The sequence below is a fragment of the Carassius auratus genome, unplaced genomic scaffold (genome assembly GCF_003368295.1).
Source record: "Carassius auratus strain Wakin unplaced genomic scaffold, ASM336829v1 scaf_tig00032568, whole genome shotgun sequence".
NCBI classification, from domain to species: Eukaryota; Metazoa; Chordata; class Actinopteri; order Cypriniformes; family Cyprinidae; genus Carassius; species Carassius auratus.
The window spans coordinates 47631-68036 of NW_020526009.1; the positions used below are offsets into that span (position 1 = coordinate 47631).

General features: G+C 38.8%; 2 protein-coding genes across 10 annotated transcripts; one reads left to right on the forward strand and one right to left on the reverse strand.

The window, feature by feature from the left end:
* Positions 1 to 120: 120 nt before the first annotated feature.
* Positions 121 to 17093, forward strand: LOC113080906 (cold shock domain-containing protein E1-like). Of its 9 annotated transcripts, XM_026252959.1 has the most exons (24): positions 121 to 273; positions 2254 to 3004; positions 5513 to 5803; positions 7088 to 7261; positions 7934 to 8132; positions 8629 to 8795; positions 10480 to 10566; positions 10758 to 10855; positions 10953 to 11034; positions 11349 to 11477; positions 11666 to 11791; positions 11902 to 12117; positions 12213 to 12353; positions 12605 to 12772; positions 13330 to 13341; positions 13585 to 13599; positions 14363 to 14470; positions 14583 to 14758; positions 14856 to 14968; positions 15038 to 15157; positions 15306 to 15481; positions 15565 to 15728; positions 15848 to 15980; positions 16164 to 17093. In XM_026252959.1, the coding sequence occupies exons 3-24, from the start codon at positions 5678 to 5680 to the stop codon at positions 16209 to 16211; spliced, it is 2778 nt and encodes a 925-aa protein (XP_026108744.1). In that variant the 5' UTR covers positions 121 to 273; positions 2254 to 3004; positions 5513 to 5677; the 3' UTR covers positions 16212 to 17093. The 9 variants fall into 9 exon arrangements, with proteins under 9 accessions (XP_026108744.1, XP_026108749.1, XP_026108751.1 ...); XM_026252964.1 differs by lacking the exon at positions 5513 to 5803 and having other exon boundaries at positions 15303 to 15481; XM_026252966.1 differs by lacking the exons at positions 5513 to 5803; positions 7088 to 7261 and having other exon boundaries at positions 15303 to 15481.
* A 591-nt stretch (positions 17094 to 17684) lies between these two features.
* LOC113080925 (ras association domain-containing protein 8-like) lies at positions 17685 to 20157 on the reverse strand. Its single transcript, XM_026252984.1, has 4 exons — positions 20063 to 20157; positions 19645 to 19748; positions 18694 to 19081; positions 17685 to 18624 (listed from the first exon to the last, which is right to left on the reverse strand). The coding sequence occupies exons 2-4, from the start codon at positions 19745 to 19747 to the stop codon at positions 17772 to 17774; spliced, it is 1344 nt and encodes a 447-aa protein (XP_026108769.1). The 5' UTR covers position 19748; positions 20063 to 20157; the 3' UTR covers positions 17685 to 17771.
* Positions 20158 to 20406: the final 249 nt, after the last annotated feature.

Genomic DNA, 20406 nt, shown 5'->3' on the forward strand with positions numbered 1-20406 from the left:
TTAGTAGATACTCCAAGACCTGAATTGGGTGTGTCAGACAAAGGAGAGATGCAAAATGTGCAGTGTCGGGGGACCTCCAGGAACGAGGTTGGGAATCACTGCTTTACAGAGTAATGTAAATGAGTTTCTTAACTGATACCTCTGACCCAGTGGCGTGTCCCCCACTGTTCACACGATACTGTTACAATATCGCGAGAGTTCGCATCGCTCCTCACTACGTAATGTGCCGTGCTGCTTATGGCGGCGCTGGTGACAGTGCTGAAAGCTGTTGGGGTGAGTTTTTCTTTTATATTTATTAAATATTGTGATTCCACATAACTCTTATACGGCTATATGAACATTTAAGCCTCCGAAATTTTGTGTTTATACTACTCTCTCTGCGTCTTCCTGCTTGTTTTTGAACAGTTAACGTTAACGGTTTAGGGTGGGGCAGTGTTTCCTCTGCGTGTGCTCTAGCGGTTTAGCATGTTAGCCAGCCCATAAAGCACTGTTACCGGCGTAGAGTCGTTTTAAACAATAAAAAAACTTACTTATTAGTCTGACACATGCTTCATGGGAGATCTTTTGTAAAGGTCACTTAAGAAATGAAGCTCCTGGTAGAGGCTCCAACGCGGCAGCGGCGGCCCAACGTCACGCGACGGCCGCCGCCGTGTGCCTTTGTTGTCGGGCTGAGTGATTTATTTAAAGCCCTGCTGGATCAACGTCTATCCCTGTTTTCTCAGGACAGGAAAATAATTTACTTGCTTTCCAAACTAGTTCTTACTAAAACCATGTTTCCTATGTTCATAATAACCTGGAACTATCATGGAATTTGGTAATTTTGCACGCCTGGAAAAGTACGTTATTTAAAAAAAAATCTAAAGTAATTATATAGTGAATATAATTGTTTCAACTTAAACACTGCTACATAATTTTCTCTCAAAAAAGAAATAGCTTTTCGTTAAAGCAATTTTGGTACATATAAAAAAAAGTTTCCTACGAAAGCCATTTCCACAGTTTTCCAGTTGAAATTGAACAACTGATGAACAAGCTTTGGTCAAAACGGTAAAGTTAGTTTTATCTAATTTGGATTTGAAACGCCTTAATTTTTTTTTGTTTTTTTTCTATCCGGTACGTTTTCTAATATGCTCGGGAGTAGCATGTGTCGGGGTTGTCTTGTCTGAAAGGGCATTGCTCGTGATTTTGTCTCTGGATGAGCTCCAGATGGATCCACTCCCAGCTGTTGCTCAAGCGTTAACATTTCTTGCGTCAATTTAGTTTCATGTCCTCATTTTGTCATTTATGTATGCTGTAGAAATTTACAGTTTAGCTTTTTAACAAATCGTTTCTAATGAACGAAGAACAGTGGCCTTAATATACTTTGCATTTGTGATTTGTATATTTGCAACACGCGCTGTAGGCGAGATCAGATTACTTTTTTATTTTTTTTTCACAGATTTTCTTGTTCCGTTAATGGTATATTTACACTACGAAATGTTTTTTTCCATTTTTTTTAAATCCCATTTTCAATCGGGTAGTTTAGCCAAAGATTAAAATTCCATTACACTTTCATGGCAGTTTGTATTAATTTCATTTTTTTGTTAATTCATTTACGGTGGGCATTAATTCTGTAAAAAAAAAAAAAAAAAAAAATTTGGTATTTGGTTGGTAATTCCAAACCTAGATTTACTTCCTTTCATAAAACATACTGTTGTCATAAATGTAATTCACGTGGAACAAATGCAATGAAATTGGCTGGTTAGTAAGATAATGTCTACATCCGTTTTAAGTCTGTTCTTGGTCCATCAGAGCAAGTAAGGAACTGGCCTATATATCAAGCTTTCCCCCCCTCCCATCTCATGCGTAATAGCCTGAAGGGAACTGAATGATTGGCATGCTGGATATCTGCAGTTGTTGACTGCTTGAATTGAATATTCCATAAATACTCCGCCAACTGCTGGTTCACACTGAGACTTGTTGATCCTCTTGTGGGTATTCAGTCAGCTGCTCTTCTGTACACGAGGCTGCTGAGGACACTTTATTTTTAGGCCTGTGTATCAACAGGAGCGTAACAAGGAGTTTTAACCTACAATAAATGAATGTGGCTAATGGGATTAACTCTTATATTGGTGGGTGGGTGTGATTGGGGTGGGGGGTGGAATTAGTGTAATAAACTGGACCTGAAATAGTTAAATATACTCTTTTGATGAAGTAAATGCATTTAATGTGTAACTTATCTGTGTGATCTAATATCCTTTTCCCCCCTCCCAACAGTATGAAGTGAAACCGAATTGATTTTTGTACCATCTGAAACCTACTTCAAGTTCAGATCATCGATCAGTCAGAAGAAACTCCAAGGAAAAAGAAAACATAACGAACATCCCCAAAACGACCCAGCGGTACAACAACTCTGAAGACCAAGACGAAGAACTGCACTGCTACAGACAAGAAAAACTAAAGCAACACGACTCAACCAAATGAGCAAACCAAAGATTTAAGAAACAGAACCAGGCCGCAACGAGCGTAGCAACCAACCATCAACGTTAACAGCGAAGGCGAGACCTGATCTGAGACAAGAAGTTTGTGCCTACTCAACAGCTTTGAAAAAGCACAAGTCCCAACGCTGCACCAAGCCCTCCTCATCCTTCCCGCACCTTGTCCTCCTCTGGGGTGCGGTGAGGGCTGCTGTCTGCTAGTCTTTTCAGTTTTGACCTTTTCTTTCTGTCAGTTGCAGACTGAATCCCTCCCTGATCTTTTTCCCCCTCCATTCCCCCGGTCTTTCTCTTGTATTTTTGTTCGCTATTTTTCAAAAGCAGTGTTTGTACACCTGCACTTGCCTTTTTATTTGAACATTTTAACTTTGTTTGCTTTTTGTCCTTTATTTTGCAACTTTTTGTAATTAGAACGTGTGCCAGAGAGGCAAACCTTACAAGTGTGTGTGCGTGTGCACTTGTGTGAGCCAAGTCTGAAGCATCAATTAAGTGATTGATTGATCCATTAAAGCCTTCCAAGACAACAGTACAAGGTAAGCCATGCCAGACACTGTCCCCACTTTTTTTTTTCTTAATTTAATGAATAATCCTGATTTGTCTGGCGTATTGTTCATTTATAATATGCAATGTGACAAAACAGGCCAGTTGTCCATGCTGTTTATTGTGCAGTTTCTTAATTTAAAGCTCAAAAGTATGAATTTGGTGTTGCTCTGTTCCAAAAACTAGTGAGCCACCTTTTAAAAGAGCATCCTAACTGAAATGGAATGAGTTTAACCTTAGCATCTTGTGACGTTAGCTAGCAGTGCTAATATGTAAAATATATAAATAAAACTGAAATATTAGATAAAATTTAACCGAAAAAGTTAAATTATGTATTGTTACTGCCATTTTTCTTTCTTAGACAAGAGAAAAATAAAAATATTACTGTTACATGTGATTCATTAGAATACTGCATTTGTAGTCCGCTCAGAAGGTTTTGGAGCAAAGATCATTCATATTATCATTCTCAATATGACTGAGAGTTAAAATTTAGAACAAATTTAGAATTAAAGGGATGGGTCACCCAAAACTTGGAATTATTCACCCTCATATCGCTCCAAACCGATAAGACTTGTCATCTTTAAAACACAGAACATGCAATAAACTTTTTTTTTTTATCAGTGGATGGACAAAAGGATGTAAGAATAAATATTTGTTTTCCTAAAATGATTAAAAGTCTTATGGATTTGGAATGACAAGTAAAATACAATTTGGTATTAACTATCCCTTTACATTTTTAAATTCTGGTGAATGTACTGTAGTTTTTTTTCCTTATTTTATCCTTATTTATTCCTTATTATATTTTCTTGTTTGTTGTATTCAAAATGTGAACACTGATATCTAGCACCACTTTAATCCACTCATCGTTTACTGAAGTACAGAACTTTAATTTGATGTAGCAGAATGAAAATTTAACTTGATCAAGCTTGTGACCTCATGGCAGGGAATTGTAGTTGCTCTTTAGCATGCTTTGTACTGAGAGAAAGGGAAAGGTCGTTACATAAGCCTGCTGAGAAGAATTTAGTAGTGCTTGACTTTGTGTGCAGATGAGGCACACTTTCATGTTGTCTATAGTAGGGATGGGTATCATTTACATTTTATCTATACAGATACTGTTATTGATACTATTTGGTGCAAAAAAAGTTGTTAAATTTAAAGTTTTTATTACTGATGAACTTTAGCAACTGTATTAATGTTCTTCAGTCAAGAGCAGGGGTTTATTTTTCTCTTTTGTTTCCTTTTATTAACATTTACAGGAATAGTTAACACAAAAATGAAAGTTGTGTCATTTACTCACTCTCGAGTTGGTTTAAACATGAATGAGTTTCTTCTGTTGAACATAAGTTATTTTGAAGAATGTGGGGAAACTGAACAGTAGCTGGGCATTTTTAATTTTTTCCCCTACCATTGAAGTCAGTAGGGACCAGCAACTGTTTGCTAACACACTTTCTTCAGAATGTATTATTTGGTGTTCAGCACAATAATACATACAAATGAATGCATGTTTGGAACAACATGACTGAGTAAATAATGACAATTAAAATTTTTGGGTGAACTATCCCTTTAATGACAAGCTGCAGTATGTTTAGTAATGTCCCTTTAAGAGATGCACACACCATTTCTCTCTTGCTTATTAACTTTCACTTTATACATAATTAACTGATTTTTTTTAGATGTAAACCTTGTGTTGTTGACAGTATTAGCACAATCAGACAATAGCTGATAGAACTAAATAATCGGGTGCTGTTTGAATTACATTTTAGTGTATGGACACTGTGGATGGACGCACTCTGAATAAGCACATGTTAGAACAGCACATGAATACAACGTTTCACCAGCAAGGCCTTAAAGCACATGCAAATATATTTTTGTGATTGCAAAAAGGTGCAGTGTCTCATGAGTGTAACTCTACCACTGAGTTGCAGTTGGAGCTAAAGCCTCGAGACCTAATACAGCGCATTGCTTGAGGTATATGTTGTTTTGTTAGTAATTGTTTAATTATATAACTTGTGTTGCCTCCTTCGTTCATTATTACACTACTGCATATATTGCATCTGATACTGGTGTCATTAGTTTTGTAACGAGAGCCCAGAAAGTCTTTTGAAAGTCTCACTCTTGCCACGATTACTGACTGCATGCACACATACAGCACATGTGCATGGATACACATGTACGTCGAGTCCCATATTTCAGTGAAAGGAAATGACAAGCAGCAGTTTCTAATTTATCGATAACATTGAAGTTTCCGGAGAGAAAACAATGAAAGTATCAATAACAATATCCTTTGTCCTGAAGCTTATCAGTACTCTGGTATTGACCCAATTACGTACCTGTCCAAAAAATACCAGTTCTTGGTACCCATCCCTAGCCTGTAGGGTCCTCACCCCAACACACCCACAGCCCCTCGACTGACCTTACTGTGCTGCTTTGTTCACTGGCTGTTCTTGTTGCCTCTCCCTCAGTTTTTCACCGCCCCTTCCCTCCTTTCTTCACCTTTGCAGAAATCCTGAGGTGTTTTGTTGGGTGTGTAACCAAAAGGAGAGGGGAGAGGGAAGGGAGGAGCTGCAACACAACGGCTGACTTAAAAATAAAATCTTTACTCGGAACACTGCTTAATCCGATCAATCCCAGGTGTAGTAGATTTGGCCACTGTGTACGGGAGAATTATGGGTAGTCCCTGGAAAGGTTTTGTTGAGTTTACCTTGCCGGCGTCACCACCTGCAGCGTTCGTTAGTGCTGACCTGAACAGCACCTCACCTGTCGGGCTCAGCCTGTCACCCTACGACCGATCTGTAAGTTCCCTGCCATCTGTTCTCCACCCCACTCTCCTGAACTCCACTCGTTCATTAAACACCCACTGTCGCCCCTCTTTGCACTGTTCCTTTACTCGATCATCATAATCACCAGGCTTAGAGGCTGGCCTCGATCACTTGCCATAGAGACGAGCAGTGATATTCCTCTATAATAGTTGAGCGTAGATTTGTTTGAGTCAGCTGCTGTTGAACCATGTGTGATTGGCTGTAAATGGATATTAGGCTTTGTTGTTGTTGTCTGGCGCTGAGTGAATCAAAGCATTTATGGGTGTGTAAAGGCCTAGTGGTCGAGGCTGGTCAGAGTCTGTGTCATCTAACCATTTGTTGTTACCAAATAGTCTAGCAGTGCTATTCCCAGTCGCTTCATCAAACTAACCCATTCTGATTTCCCTTGAGCATGCCTCCTAGCAAGGGTGGGGAATTCGAGTAAAAGGAATAGTTCACCAAAAAAAAAAAAAACCTGTGGAACAAAGATACTTTTGTAAAGGCCTGTTCACTCTGTGTTGTGAAAAAATTATTTGATTCTCAGATGATTGTTTGCAAATGAAGTATTCCAGTCATTCACATGCTTTAATTCAAAATACAAAACAATTATTCCAACCCATCATTTAAATGTAAGATTCCACTTGAATGGAGCAGTGAAAGTTTAATGATCTGATGCACTTAAATTGGAATGTACCATAGTGTAAAGATAATATTGGTGAACTGTAGAAAAAGTACAGCTGTTGTATGGATATGGTCATCTGTTGGTTGAGTATATTGACTCTCCCATGTGTCGGTTACTTTAATCGTTCTTTGGATGCTTTTATTCAAAGAAAATGCAAGCATGCTTGCCATATCACTAAATTTAGACTTACTTAGCCAGACTTGTTTCTTGCTTCTATGGCTGCAAGTGTTCCTGTAAATTAGCTGCCAGTTCTGGACTTTTGACCCAAAGGCACTCATCTGATTGGTTTAGGGTTTTCATCCTTTCTATTGTCAAGCTCTTCTTTTGGTTTTCAAATGACGTATTCCCAGCTTCTTGCTAGCAATAACAAGAACATTATTTAAACTTTTTTTTTTTCTTTTCTTAAATATACAACCATATGTAGATCTATCATCATAGTGATGTAATGGCCTCTTTGACATGTTTTATTTTTTATTTATTTTTTAAGTTCTCAGGGTTGTTTTTAATGCCATCTCTTGGTTCTTCCTGTTTGGTGATCCTTTTATTTAGGTAGTGATTTTATTTTAAATATCCACTCCTCCCCTTATTGCCTTCAGTGTCCTACCACCCCTTACCTTCACCTGAAGATGGAGGCCTCTGATACCCCTGTTGCTGCCCCTACCCCTTCCACCTCAAGCCAACCAATCCCCCGCTCCGCTTCAGTCTCATGCCATGTTTCTCGTGCATCAGGGGGCAAAAAGCAAAAGCGGACCCCCTTATATCAGCGATCCGTAAGTGGGCATGATGGGACGGTCTGTGATGGCTTGATGTCCTCACTAACAAAGAATACCTTACCCTGTAACCGCATGCTTTAAGTTTAGGAGCTTTTGGCTTTACAGGGATTTTTGAGTCAATAAAATGTTTTAGAATATCTAACTTTTGAACACATGCTTGCCAACTGTTCACGTACTGTTCACCTAATTTATGGGTGAAGTTCTACACAAAGGCCTAGTTCTAACTTTTGATTGTGGTGACAATTGTTTACATGTATACTCTAATATATAACGAAGTCAGTGTGAAGTGGATTAAAAGCATGAACTTTAATTTTACTTTCTAGGTTTAATATGAAACTGATGGTACGTGCATTTGTATGTTCTTGGGTATTGTGCAGATTTATCCTGGTCATTTGGATCTACTTGATCAGGCATCCAGTTTAAGCAGACCAAAGGGAGAGGAGAAACTTAAACGTGTCGCTGTAAATTACTGGGACAATTTTTCCCGTTTTTGTTTGTTTGGTTTTTTTTAGTTGCAGATACTTGCAGCATTTACAATCCAATTTCATCCCATTTTACCATTTCCACACTTGTGTTCTGATCTGTTGTGAAGCAGTCGGATGTGTGGAGAATGCTAGAGGTTGAAAACTGAGTAAGTGCACTTAACTCCTATGTCTTATCTTCCCATAGATGAGTTTTGACCCCAGTCTGCTGCATAATAATGGCCATGGTGGCTTTGCCAATGGAACAAGCATGGGCATTCGTGAGACGGGAGTAGTTGAAAAGCTGCTAGCATCATATGGCTTCATTCAGTGCTCTGAGAGACAGGCCCGCCTCTTCTTCCACTGCTCTCAGTACAACGGCAACTTGCAGGAGCTAAAGATTGGAGGTATGAGCCAAATGGGATGGGGGAAATAGCAGGAACTAGGCCTGAATGGTGTAACTAAAATGTTTACCTTTTGATAACCTTTTTGGTCAAGCTTTATTAACAACAAATCATCGAATATTTCTGATCCAGACAAGTCATTGAATCAGCATTTTGAATTGTGCCATTTCAGATTGCTAAAACACTGCTTTGTTTCAAGGAAATTAAACCCACCCAATCTAATGCCATTGTTTACTACTGAATGCTAATGCTCTTATCTCTATTTTAAACCGCTCCTACTTGAGTTTGGCTTCTTTAGGGATGCTATAGCTGAGATACAAAAATTATAAAAATTAGTGTACAAATTGCCAATAGAAACATTACAATAATGGCCAGACCTAATAGGAACCTTGATGTTGGAAAACAAAATACATGTAGTATATATTAAGTGTGTTGCTATTAAGATGTATCTTAATGCAGGTACTGACTTCCATGTTTTGTCTATTCCACCATTTTTCAGATGATGTGGAGTTTGAGGTGTCGTCTGATAGACGCACTGGCAAACCAGTTGCGGTGAAGCTGGTAAAAATCAAGGCAGAAATGTTGCCCGAAGAGCGAATTTCTGGGCAGGTGGGGCCTGACTTGCACGCCTCTCCTTTAACTGTGCTGCATGGTTTTATTCATCCAGTTAAGGAACACATTTTACTTTCATGTTTTATTGTCCTTGTCCCATTAATGTCCATAATTGTTGGAGTTTCAAGCTCATTTTAAATCCATATTGACCTGGAAAATGCATAAATCACTGGTTTCTGTTATCAAGAGTTAGAAAGCAATCCTATTAAATTATTTGATGTTAATGCTTTTTTTTTTTTTTTATGTGGGTTCACAATGAGCTTGATTTGTCTTTGTTTTGTGGTCTTGTTGGGGGAACTTTTCATCTTCATTTAAAGGGGTCATACGACGTTGCTAAATAGAACTTTGTGTATTTGGTGTAATCCAATGTTTATGCAGTTTAATGTTCAAAAAACAAAAAAAATTCCACTTACTGAACATTATTGTTGTAAGTGAGGTGTACTCTGATTGGCCAGCTATCCAGTGCATTGTGATTGGCTGAATACCTCAAGCCTATGACTGAAATGTTTGCACCTGTGACTGTGATAATGTCTCCCGGCACGGCGAGACCAAACCCATTACAAAAAAAACCTGTACTGTGACTTTACGCATTGCCTTTCGTATTGAGCCACATAAACTTAAAACCGTGTCTGTATTTGTGATTGGAGAAACGACAAACAACAAGCACTACTCTGCTTAAAACTCTCGTTTGAATCATCAGTGACAAATTCTTTAAATATAAAAACATGTACTTCCAGACCAAGTCAGAAGTGCCAGACTTGCAAAGTTGGAACTGCGCCACTTTATAGAACAACCTTTGAGGACGGACCCATTGTAGGCTACTCTGCAGGTTCAGGAAACAGTCCTCCATATAATGTCACACTGCGGACTAGCATTTGGAACGGCCGGTGGACATGAGATCGGCACTGAAAGCTGATCGGGCGTTTCAAAGAGCAAGGTTGATGCATTTCAATAGTGTCCAGCACAGATCAGCTCTAGACATGATGAAATGGATATGGTCCCCTTTTGGAAGGCCAAACAAAGTAGTTTCACTTTCATAACGAGACACACAGCATCTCCACAACATGGTGTTGGCAGCGGCTACAACAATACTACATTGATAATAAAATGTATGCCTTTATTTGCGTGAACATTTGGGCGGTGTTATGCAAAGTGACGTAGACATGGGCGTAAACTAAGTGTTTTAGGAGGGCGTGGACCAGTCTTAACTCTTATATAGAATATCTCTTTGGATTTGAGACTTTATAGTCTTTGCAACTTTACAGATCTTCTTTATGCACCAAGAGCTTGTAACGAAAAATTTAAATCACATCATATGACCCCTTTAATATACAGTTATGAGAGAAACAAATCTTGATTTGTTCTCAATATGAAGTCTGTCTTTCATGTACTTAAATATTCATTATTTGAGTGGTTTCTTGAACTCAGATGTACAAGTCAAATATGAATGTTTCTTTATTTTTTATCATTGTTATTGGTCAGCAACCAGTGGGTAGCACACAAAGCATATTACAAATCAGAATAACAACGATAATATAAACAAACGTAATAAAACCATCTATAATAAAAAAGTTTCTTTTTAATGATTTTTCTTATGTCTTTAGTTCAGAACATGTTGTGCATTTGTGTTCAAGGACTTTCTCTTTAGCATTTAAACATAACATGGTTAGTTGATCTTGTCTCTCACCAATGCAGCATCTAACCCCATCTTGTCTTTTTGCACATCCCCTTTTTTCAGGTAGTGTCAGCTATCCCTTCTCACTTGGATGGGAAGTCCGCACCTGGCCAAGTGCCCACAGGCAGTGTGTGTTATGAGAGGAATGGAGTGAGTGTCACTTTAGTCTATAAACTTTAGACATTTGCCCATCTTGTTTACCTTTTTGAGACCATTTTGGGATGGATACAGCTTAGCAAATTAAAATAAAGCTGAATGAATAACAGTTAATGAACTTCCTTAAATTCTTTACGCTGATGATGCCAATTGTTGTTTCTGATTGTGTTTGAATCTTCTCACAGGAAGTGTTTTATTTGACCTATACCCCTGAGGATATTGAAGGCAATGTCAATTTAGATACTGGAGATAAAGTCAGTTTTTACATGGAGACCAACAAGCAGTAAGTGGATTTAATATCTGATTTAAAATGGGTATAATTTCAAAAGAGGAACTGTGTTTTGTTTTTTGGATGTTGAAATGGTTTATCTTTGTTTCAGTACTGGTGCTGTTAGTGCTCACAACATTGTATTGGTAAAGAAGAAACAGTCAAGATGTCAGGGAGTCGTTTGTGCTACCAAGGTAAGGATCTTATTCAAAGATGACTTTGTAGTAGCTGCTTGTCTTTTTGTTTTTCTTTGTAGACACTCTACTAAGGAATAGTGATCTCCTGCCCTCTGGTTTGGAGGGGAATAGCAAAAGACTTCTCATATCTCAACACTCTGCTAGAATAGTCAAAGGAAGTTTGTGTTTTTAGCTACAGATCACATTCATAATGTTAAACAGTTTTCAAATCTTTGAATTTAAGAATAGTGCCACCCCCCCCCCCCCAAAAAAAATATATTTTCAAATATAAAATTTTGCTTTTTTTCAAATCTATAATTGTGTTCTTGCAGGAGGCCTTTGGATTCATTGAACGAGGGGATGTTGTGAAAGAAATCTTCTTCCACTACAGTGAGTTTAAAGGAGATCTGGAGGCTCTACAAGCTGGAGATGATGTGGAATTCACCATTAAAGAAAGAAATGTGAGCAATAGATGAAATGTCTCTTAAAAAGCTATACATTTGTATTTTATGTTCTGTTGGTCTTTGGTTAGTTACTAATACTCTGATAGATATGAAAGATTTCACTATCAAACAGTGAAATTACGATTCATGAAATGCATTGTATTTTCAAACTGCTTTATGAAGTTGTTTCTGTCTGTATGTCATAGGGCAAGGAAGTGGCCACAGATGTGAGACTGTTGCCTCAGGGCACTGTTATATTTGAGGACATCAGTATTGAGACTTTCGAGGGCACTGTCACCAAGGTTATTCCCAAGGTCCCCACCAAGAATCAGGTTTGTGAATCCAGCTCTTGTCATTAGACTTCCCAGACTCTGTCAGTTACATTACCATATAGATTCTGCTTGCGTGTTAAATCGAATAAGAATCCATCTGTCTCTCTCAGAACGACCCGCTGCCGGGGCGAATCAGTGCCAGAATTAATTTCACTGACAAAGAGCTGCTATTCGGGGAGAAGGACACCAAGTCCAAAGTGACGCTGCTGGAGGGTGACCATGTCCAATTCAATATATCCACCGACCGTCGAGACAAACTGGAGAGAGCGACAAACATCGACATCCTCCCTGGAACTTTCCATTTCACAAAGGAGAGTCGTGAAATGGTGAGACTGTAGAGCTTTGTCCTTGTGTTTACTAGCAAGGCTGTTTTACTCTTTACTAATGTTGGCTTTGTCTCTTTGCTTGTCTTCATGTGTAGGGTGTGATAGCTGCCATGCGTGATGGTTTTGGATTCATCAAATGTGTGGACCGTGATGCCCGAATGTTCTTCCATTTCAGCGAAGTTCTGGAAGAGAGCCAACTGCACATTTCTGATGAAGTGGAATTCACCGTTGTCCCTGTGAGTTCCCAGATATCACCAGACCTGAACCACTTTTGTGTTCCTGTTTTTTTTTTTTTTTTTTTTTGTGATGAACTGTTTTAGACCGTTCATCATCAGTTGGTCATCTAGTTCACTGAATATAAGAATCAGCTGTTGAAAAACCCAGATTGGTCCACTGTTTAAACTGTGCGCAAAGCAGAAGCATATGTAAATCGTAATTATGGTCTTACATGGACTAGCTTTAAAACATCCCCTCTTTCCTCTCTCAGGACATGTTGTCTGCCCAAAGGAACCATGCCGTGAGGATCAAAAAGCTGCCCAAGGGCACAGTGTCGTTCCACACTCAATCTGAGCTGCGTTTTGTGGGTGTGGTGGAGAAAGAAGCTGTGCCTGCTACCACCACCAAGAGCTCCAGCCCCAGCAAGGGCAAAGAGAAGGTGGACTAAATCTTGACTTCCTGTATCTACACTGCATTTCAAATGTTTGGGGCTGGCGAGGTGGTTTTGAAAAGTTTATGCTCCCCAAGGCTGCATTTATTTGATCCAAAACTCAGTAAAAACGTAATCTTGTTAAAGGTCAATAGAACACCTTTTATTTGAAATATAATTACATGTATTTTATTGCCATTTAATTAAATTAGTGTCTTTGCTGAATAAAGAATCATAATGACCCCAGACTTTTGAAAGGCGGTGTATATGCTGCTATTATGCATTTATTTTTAAGAGTCCTTGAAGTACACATCTGTGGAGATTTTTTTTGTTGTACTATCAGTCATAATTATAAAGAGGGACTTAAAAAATGGAATTTAGTTTTTTTTTTTTTCTGCTTTCCAAATGTTTATATCCCGCATCGGTTTGTCTCCCTCTTAATTGACGCAAGCACAAAATACAGTATCAGGCTTTGAGGTGCTATAAAATGCTACTATCTTTTGTCTGACCTTCTTTTTTTGTTGTTCCTTTTTATTTTTTATTTGAACCATGCTCGTCTTCATTAGAAAAAAGACAAGGTAGGCTGCTGTTTTCTGCATGCTGCCTTTCCTTCACAGTGTAGACCGGTAGAACTTCTGACAACATTAACTTATTGGAAGCAAACTGTTAAAGTACCCAGGATGAGATTTTACTTACTGTAATTGAGTAGTATAGTAGTAATTGAAATTTTCTATTTGATTCACCTCCTATTCAAACATTTTATGACTGTTTAAATTAAGTCACGGATGTGTCTAATCCTCCTTATTTCTCTTTGTTTTAAGGGTAAAGTTGAAAAGGTCAGTTTGATCTGTATGTTCATGACTGTTTGTTTGGTTATGAGGTCTGTTGGCATGAGCTGAGAATGATTTAACCACATTAAATCATACAGACATGTTAACCTCATAACCATACCAACTCAGCCAAGCTGTGCCACTCAGTGTGTGCATTCTTGTATGAGGGGTATAACAGTTCAGTTTCTGTCACTCGCACAGTTATTTATTTTTTGTTTAAATGGGAACCACATAGTTCATACACATTTTAACCATGGCACAAATGTGTACTAAACAGTGGGTGACAAACTGTATAAGAGCAGTTTTACCCCTTGTGTTAGTGTGTGCATGATGGCTAAATATTGTGAAGCATTAGATGTTTGAGTTTCTTTATTTACTCATTGTGTGAATACACATTTCCCCCATGCTTTGCATCTTTTTGGATGTTTATTCTGTAAGGCAAAACTAAGTAAAAAAAAAAAAAACTATGGCTGCTGAGATCCAGAGACACAGTCTTGTTTACACGGTCCTCAAATATCTGAAGTCAGATGTGATGAAACTGGCCTTCAGCACTGACACCAATAAAAATAAAAAATAAAAAAAACCCAGGGCTAATTTCTGTACTAAATCTTGAAGGTGCACTCAGTGTTTTTTTTTTTTTTTTTCTATTGTCAAGAAGGTTTTTGAATGTTCATCTCATGAGTCTATACGAGTATGAGTGCATCTCAGTTCTGTATTTGTTAAATGTTGTTGGTTCTAATGTGAATGTATGTATTTGTGTCGTCACCAGGAAGCAGAGGAAGGCTTGATTGCGTATGAAGAAAGTGGAGTGAAGAACACTCTTCCCTACTATATTAAGGACCTAGAGGGAGGTGCTTACCCACAGGTTGGAGACAAGGTACTTGCTACTTGCGCATGCTGAATATTTCCCTGGACTAGTGTTTTATTTTTTTTATTTTTTTCTTCAACTGGATTATTTGTTATAAAGTAAACCCTCATGTCTCCACTAGGTGGAGTTCTCCATCAGTGAGGTGAAACGCACCGGACAGCAAAGTGCAGTGTCCCTCAAGATCCTAAATCGTGCTGTAGGCACCAAGAGGCTTCAGGGATACATAGCAACACTGAAGGATAACTTTGGCTTCATAGAAACCTCCAATCATGACCAGGAGATATTTTTCCACTACAGGTTATTAAAGTTTCTCCTTGATGACTTTGCCTCAGTTTGTTTCAGTTTTTTTTTTTTTTTCTTGTGTGATTTGTTGTTTAATCTGAATTGTGTGCAGTGAGGTGTGTGGGGATGTGGATAATATGGACCTGGGAGATACAGTGGAGTACACACTGTCCAAGGGCAAAGGAAACAAAATCAGTGCTGAAAAGGTCACCAAAGTTGCAGCTGGTATGTTGAGACTTTTTATTGGTTTGGCATTAATGTTTCACGCAAATAACACAATTCTGTGTGTGTCAGTGAATGATCTAGGAGAAGATGTGAGTAATACAGTGTTCCTGGGGAAAGTGGTTCGGCCCATACGCAGTGTGGACCCTTCTCAGACTGATTATCAAGGCCTTATTGAGCTCACAGAGGAAGGTGAGTGTCACAAGCTCTTGTTTCTTTTGTGTGTGTTTGTGTGGTACTTTTAAAATCCATCTAGAGCATTTCGTAATCAAGTTAGAAACTGTGAACTCCCATCATTTTTAGTCAACTACTGTTATCTGCTCAAACATTTCACTAGAAGCCAGCAAGGATCAGAGTTATCCTTTCGGCATCGTTGGTATGGCCAATAAAGGTGACTGTCTGCAGAAGGGTGAGATGGTCAAGTTTCAGTTGTGTACAGTGGCCCAGACAGGACAAAAGATGGCCTGCAATATTGTGCCTCAGCGTAGAGCCCTGGTGGAGTGCGTCAAAGATCAGGTAAACTTACCGATACAAGAATGTTATTACCTTAAGACACTGGCTAAGGTATCTAATTTAAGTCTGTTTACCCCCCCCCCCAGTTTGGTTTCATCACATACGAAGTTGGAGAGAGCAAGAAGCTGTTTTTCCATGTGAAGGAGGTTCAGGATGGTCTGGAGCTCCAGGCCGGTGATGAAGTGGAGTTTTCAGTTATCCTGAACCAACGCACAGGCAAATGCAGTGCCTGCAATGTTCGCAGAGTCAGGTGAGACTGTTGGGTGTGGATCAGATTCGCGTGCAATATTAGCATATTATTGAGCTGTTAAATATTTTATTTATATTGGCTTTTTAATTTAACCAGATTTGTTTTTTTTAATTACACAGTGAGGGTCCAAAGCCAGTAGCAACACCTCGACCTGACAGACTGGTCAATCGCTTGAAGAGCATCACTCTTGATGACACCAACGCCCCTCGTCTCGTTATTATCAGACAGCCTCGTGGCCCAGACAATTCAAAGGTAAAAATAAAGTGCCTTTGTTGACCATTTCTTGATTGAGTCTAAATCAAAAACGAACTTTTTGCTAAAAATATTTTTAACATTTGTAAACGCATTATTGCTTCTAATACTGCAGACCAGTCTACTTTCAGATATGAAACTTGCCTAAAACAATTGACACATTGAACTGTTTTGTTCCTACAGGGCTTCAATGTTGAGAGGAAACCCCGCCAACCTGGAGTTACTGACTGAGTACTGTTCACCCCTCTCCTCCTCATTATGGAAGAAACATCTTGAAGAAAAGCAATCAGACAGGACAGAGGAGGGGATTTGTGTGTGTCTGTTTAGTTCACTCTCATTTTCTCTCTCACCCATAAACACAATTCACAGAGTAACAAACACATCAAGACTTGAAAATTAGCACACACAATTCCCTTACTTTGTCACAGGATCCCTTCCAAAAAAAATCCTCATCTCATTGTCTTCATTGTATGTGTGACGTTTTTGTGTGGTTGTAATTTGAGCAAAGCCCCTCGTGTTGTCGGAGCGTGTGTTTGGTATGCATCACATGTAAACTTGTAAGGTTATGCAGAGGACATGAGGGGGATTAAGGGGTTTGTAGTTCTCACATCTTTAGATTGAGATGTGGGCACTGTTTGACCCGTTTTTCGTTTCGGCTGAAATTGAAATGCCAGGAATTCTGCACCTGCTGCTGTGTGAGTGAGTTATTGTTTTAGAGTAGCTTTGCCTGTCTGTATTTTGACCTCCTTTTATATATTCTTTATTCTTCCTGTATCACTTGAATTCTTCCCATGTTGAGTTTCTCACCCAGATGAAATCGAGATCTTGCTGGGCTCTTTCTGCTGAGAAAACTCATGTTTTCCATACCAATTCCATAGGTTTTAATATGGATCTGAAAACTTAATAAACTTTCTCTCTGCTCAGAACCAGCTTGCGTATGGTTTTTGATGTGTAAACTACTATTTTTGATTTTCAAATCACAATGGCTTGTTCTTTTAAAAGAGCCTTTATTTTAATTCCTGTTTTGATTTCATAAGCTCAATCTGTTTATGGGCAAGTGCAGAATTCCTAATGGCATATTGTAGCCTGCGGTCCTTTTGATATAGCTCTTTTTTTTTTCTTTTTTTTTTCTTGCACATGTACTTTTCTTTTTTTTCCTTGCGTTCTACTTAATGTCTGCTAATGAATAAATAAAAAGGTGCCTAAAAACAAAACCTAAAAAAAAAAAAAAAAAATCTCCTCAAACAGCCACCAAAATATAAGAGCAATTGTTTAGGTGCCCCCCCCCCCCCCCCCCAAAACACACAAGTCGAGAGTACAGGTGTGCATCTCCCCCCCCCCCCCCCCATACCTGTGGGTTGAAATATACTCTATGTAATGTGTGATTTTACTTGGGTGGACTTTTTGAAAACCTGAATAAAACCTATTTATGCAGGACATGAGAAATGGGGGAAGTGTAATGAGCAAAATTTAAAAACGTGCAAAGAAATTTGATTACATGGATCGAGGCTATTTGCAGTGATTCTTCTGACAAATGGAGCTACAATTGTCATGAATATTCTCTGGAGCACCCTGGGTTTGTGTTGAACCTTAAGGTTCTATATACTTTTGTTAATGGTCTTGAATGAAACAATTGAAATAAACATTTTATGAGAATCAAAGGTGTATTATGTTTATTTTTTTTATAAGCAACACACTGTACAGAACCTTTAAACATTGTGCCTTTGCACTCTTTTAAATGAGGTATCCATGAATCCTAAACAAAACAGGAGTTAAGATGTTTCAGAGTGCTTAAACTCTAGTGCTTCCCAACTGTATGGTGATTTCAGAGCGGTGAACTCTCTTATGTTTTGTCACTGATGTTGGATTCTGGCTCTGAGACCATCGCGTCCACCATTCCCTCAGTTCGTCTGGTCCACTTAGTGGAGGATTTGATATTTGGTTTGCTGAAACAAGCACATATGGGAATTTGGACTCCAGAGTTGTCACCACCCTTTGTGTTCCAGCATCTCCACATGATCCATCTGCGGAGATCTGTATTTCTTTGACACTTGTTTGGGCAGGTTTATTCCTATCTGCTTGGATATTTTCTCCAGTGACGTCTTCATGACCTGTTTGCTGCTGGAAGTTTTTCAAGTCCATCACTTGCAGTTTCTGTTTGTACTCTTCCAGCTTAGCTTTGCACTCAGCAGCTTCCTCTTTTATCTGAAGGAATTGCTTCTGAAGGTCTCTCTCAAAGACTTCCTCTGCCTTGAGCTCATTGAGCCAGAACTTGATCTGCTCCTCTTCTTCTGACTGGAGCTCGAAAAGCTCGCTGCTAGCTTGCTGCTGCTCTAGCTCAAGGATTAACTGATCTGTTGACTCAATTTTGTGCTTTAGTTCTTGCAGACTGGCCTGTTGTTGGACAACTTGTCTTCTTAACTCAACAATTTCCTCACTCTCGGTGTCTAGATGGATTGTTTGGACCACTGGATTTAAGCTTTTTAGGTCCTCCTCAGCACCTTTCTGTTCCTCTTCCTCTCGTCTCTCACATACAGCACTCTCATCAGTGCATCTCCCATGGTTCCCAAGACAACTGATCAAAGGCTTATGTGGTGCAACTCTATTTTTGTCTTTTGGCTCCGGCATCCCAGAGGCCAGGGAACTTTTGGTTGTATTATCTGAGTGCCCATTTCCTTTTTTGCGCTCCTTGTCTTTCCCCTTATCTCATCCTGATTGCTGCTTCCCGCCTCTGCCCAAGTTTTCCAACCAACCCCATGCTTCCTCCATTAGCGTTAGTGACTTCCGCTTGGGTCTCTTCGGTTCCTCGGGTGGTGGCTCGGAGTGGAGGCAGAGGCATGACAGTGGTGGGAGGCTCTGGCGGTGTAGGGCGATTGCCCCACTGCCTCTTCGCGCTCTCCCTGTTCCCTCTACTCGCCTCATTTGGGCTTTGGGCAGGTTTGTTTCTTCCTCAAGGGATGGACCGATATGCTTCAAAGTGAGCTGCACCTCCTTAGCTTGCTCACCATATTTTTCCAAGGACTCCAAGAGACGTTCATCCGGAGTCACATTACGTTCAAATTCTTTGAATTTTTCTCTCAGAGTGTATCGGCCAGTGCGACCTAAGAGAGAACAATATTAAAAGTGATATTTTTGGGACAAATACAGATGCTTTTATCCAAAGCAACTTACAGATGATGAATCAATTCATCTTGAAGAGGAAATATAACACAAGTAGAGCTAGCAATACAAACTTTCAAACATTGTGCAGAATAGTATAATCTAGAATAAGATACTTATTTAATATTGATTTGGCTGTTTTTGGAGAGTCAGAACATACATTTTTAATCTAAACATTAACTGTAACCATTTTACCCTTCTTTCATTCCAAAATTGTCCTCTGTGGAACTGTTTTTGTCCATATAATGGAAGCACTGTTGTCCAAAACAACTTGGAATTTAATGGTTTGGATTAAAATATCTTCTGATATGTTCCACAGAATAAATAAAAGTTGGACAGGTTTGAGACCATTTTATTTTTATTTTTTGGGTGAACTGTCCCTTTAAGAGCATTTGACCTTATGAATATTCAGTAGTTTCAGCAAATGCTTGCAGACAAATTGTATGATTTCTTCATGTACATGTTTTTGACAGTTGTTTCATGAAATAATAAGACATTAACTTACCAAGTGCCCGTGCCAAAGCGATAACCACCTCCTGACATGTTGTTTTGTCAGTGACTCCACAAACTATGCGTTGGACTCCTTCGACATACACCTTTACTTCCATTCTAAAAGAAAAATAAATCATGTGTGTTTCTTTGTCTAGACCTTTCTGTAAGCCTAAAATATCACATTGTCAAAAAAAAGTCAATGCAATAAAAGGACTTGTTCATTCCATAATAAATATTCACTCCCAAGTTGTATTCACTCAGTAACGACCTACTGATCACTGGTTTATGTAGAAAAAAACTAATATAAACATTCAGCAAGCCAATGTTGTAATATAGCATTTTGAATATAAACAGAATAAATAAATTATATACAATCATACAAGGTTGTATAGGTGGTTGAGTTCATAAAATTTGATTCTGATGTACTGTACCTGTCTTGATGTTCAGAAAATTGATGCGTAGTAAAATCCTTGCACTAATATAAGAGGCAGTTCGGTATATGTTGTCCTGGTGTACATGGAAAGGTCTTCTTGTCATCCTTGACTTAGCTGAACAAGTACAAACCCTTCCCTTCAGTAAACATTCAGATCAAGACAGATAACAGTCTTCGGTTGTAGATGTTGGTATGTGTGTTTGTCTGCAGTCCCTTGACATTTTTTTTTTTTTTTGGGATGCTAATTATTTTGAATTCGAGTAAACATGTTAACATTTGACTCATACTGGGGCAAAAACAGGGCTTCGGTTACTAAACATACTGTATATTTTCTTGGAATCT

What these genes read in the sequence shown, in the direction of transcription:
- LOC113080906 (XM_026252958.1), top strand. Translation starts at nt 5,678, where the DNA reads ATGGGTAGTCCCTGGAAAGGTTTTGTTGAGTTTACCTTGCCGGCGTCA. An exon ending in TGTGTTATGAGAGGAATGGA is followed by an intron (nt 10,567 to 10,757) that starts GTGAGTGTCACT and finishes ATCTTCTCACAG; the next exon opens with GAAGTGTTTTATTTGACCTA. An exon ending in ACCCACAGGTTGGAGACAAG is followed by an intron (nt 14,471 to 14,582) that starts GTACTTGCTACT and finishes TGTCTCCACTAG; the next exon opens with GTGGAGTTCTCCATCAGTGA.
- LOC113080925 (XM_026252984.1), bottom strand. Translation starts at nt 19,747, where the DNA reads ATGGAAGTAAAGGTGTATGTCGAAGGAGTCCAACGCATAGTTTGTGGA. An exon ending in CGCTTTGGCACGGGCACTTG is followed by an intron (nt 19,082 to 19,644) that starts GTAAGTTAATGT and finishes GTTCTCTCTTAG; the next exon opens with GTCGCACTGGCCGATACACT. An exon ending in AGAGGCGGGAAGCAGCAATC is followed by an intron (nt 18,625 to 18,693) that starts AGGATGAGATAA and finishes TACAACCAAAAG; the next exon opens with TTCCCTGGCCTCTGGGATGC.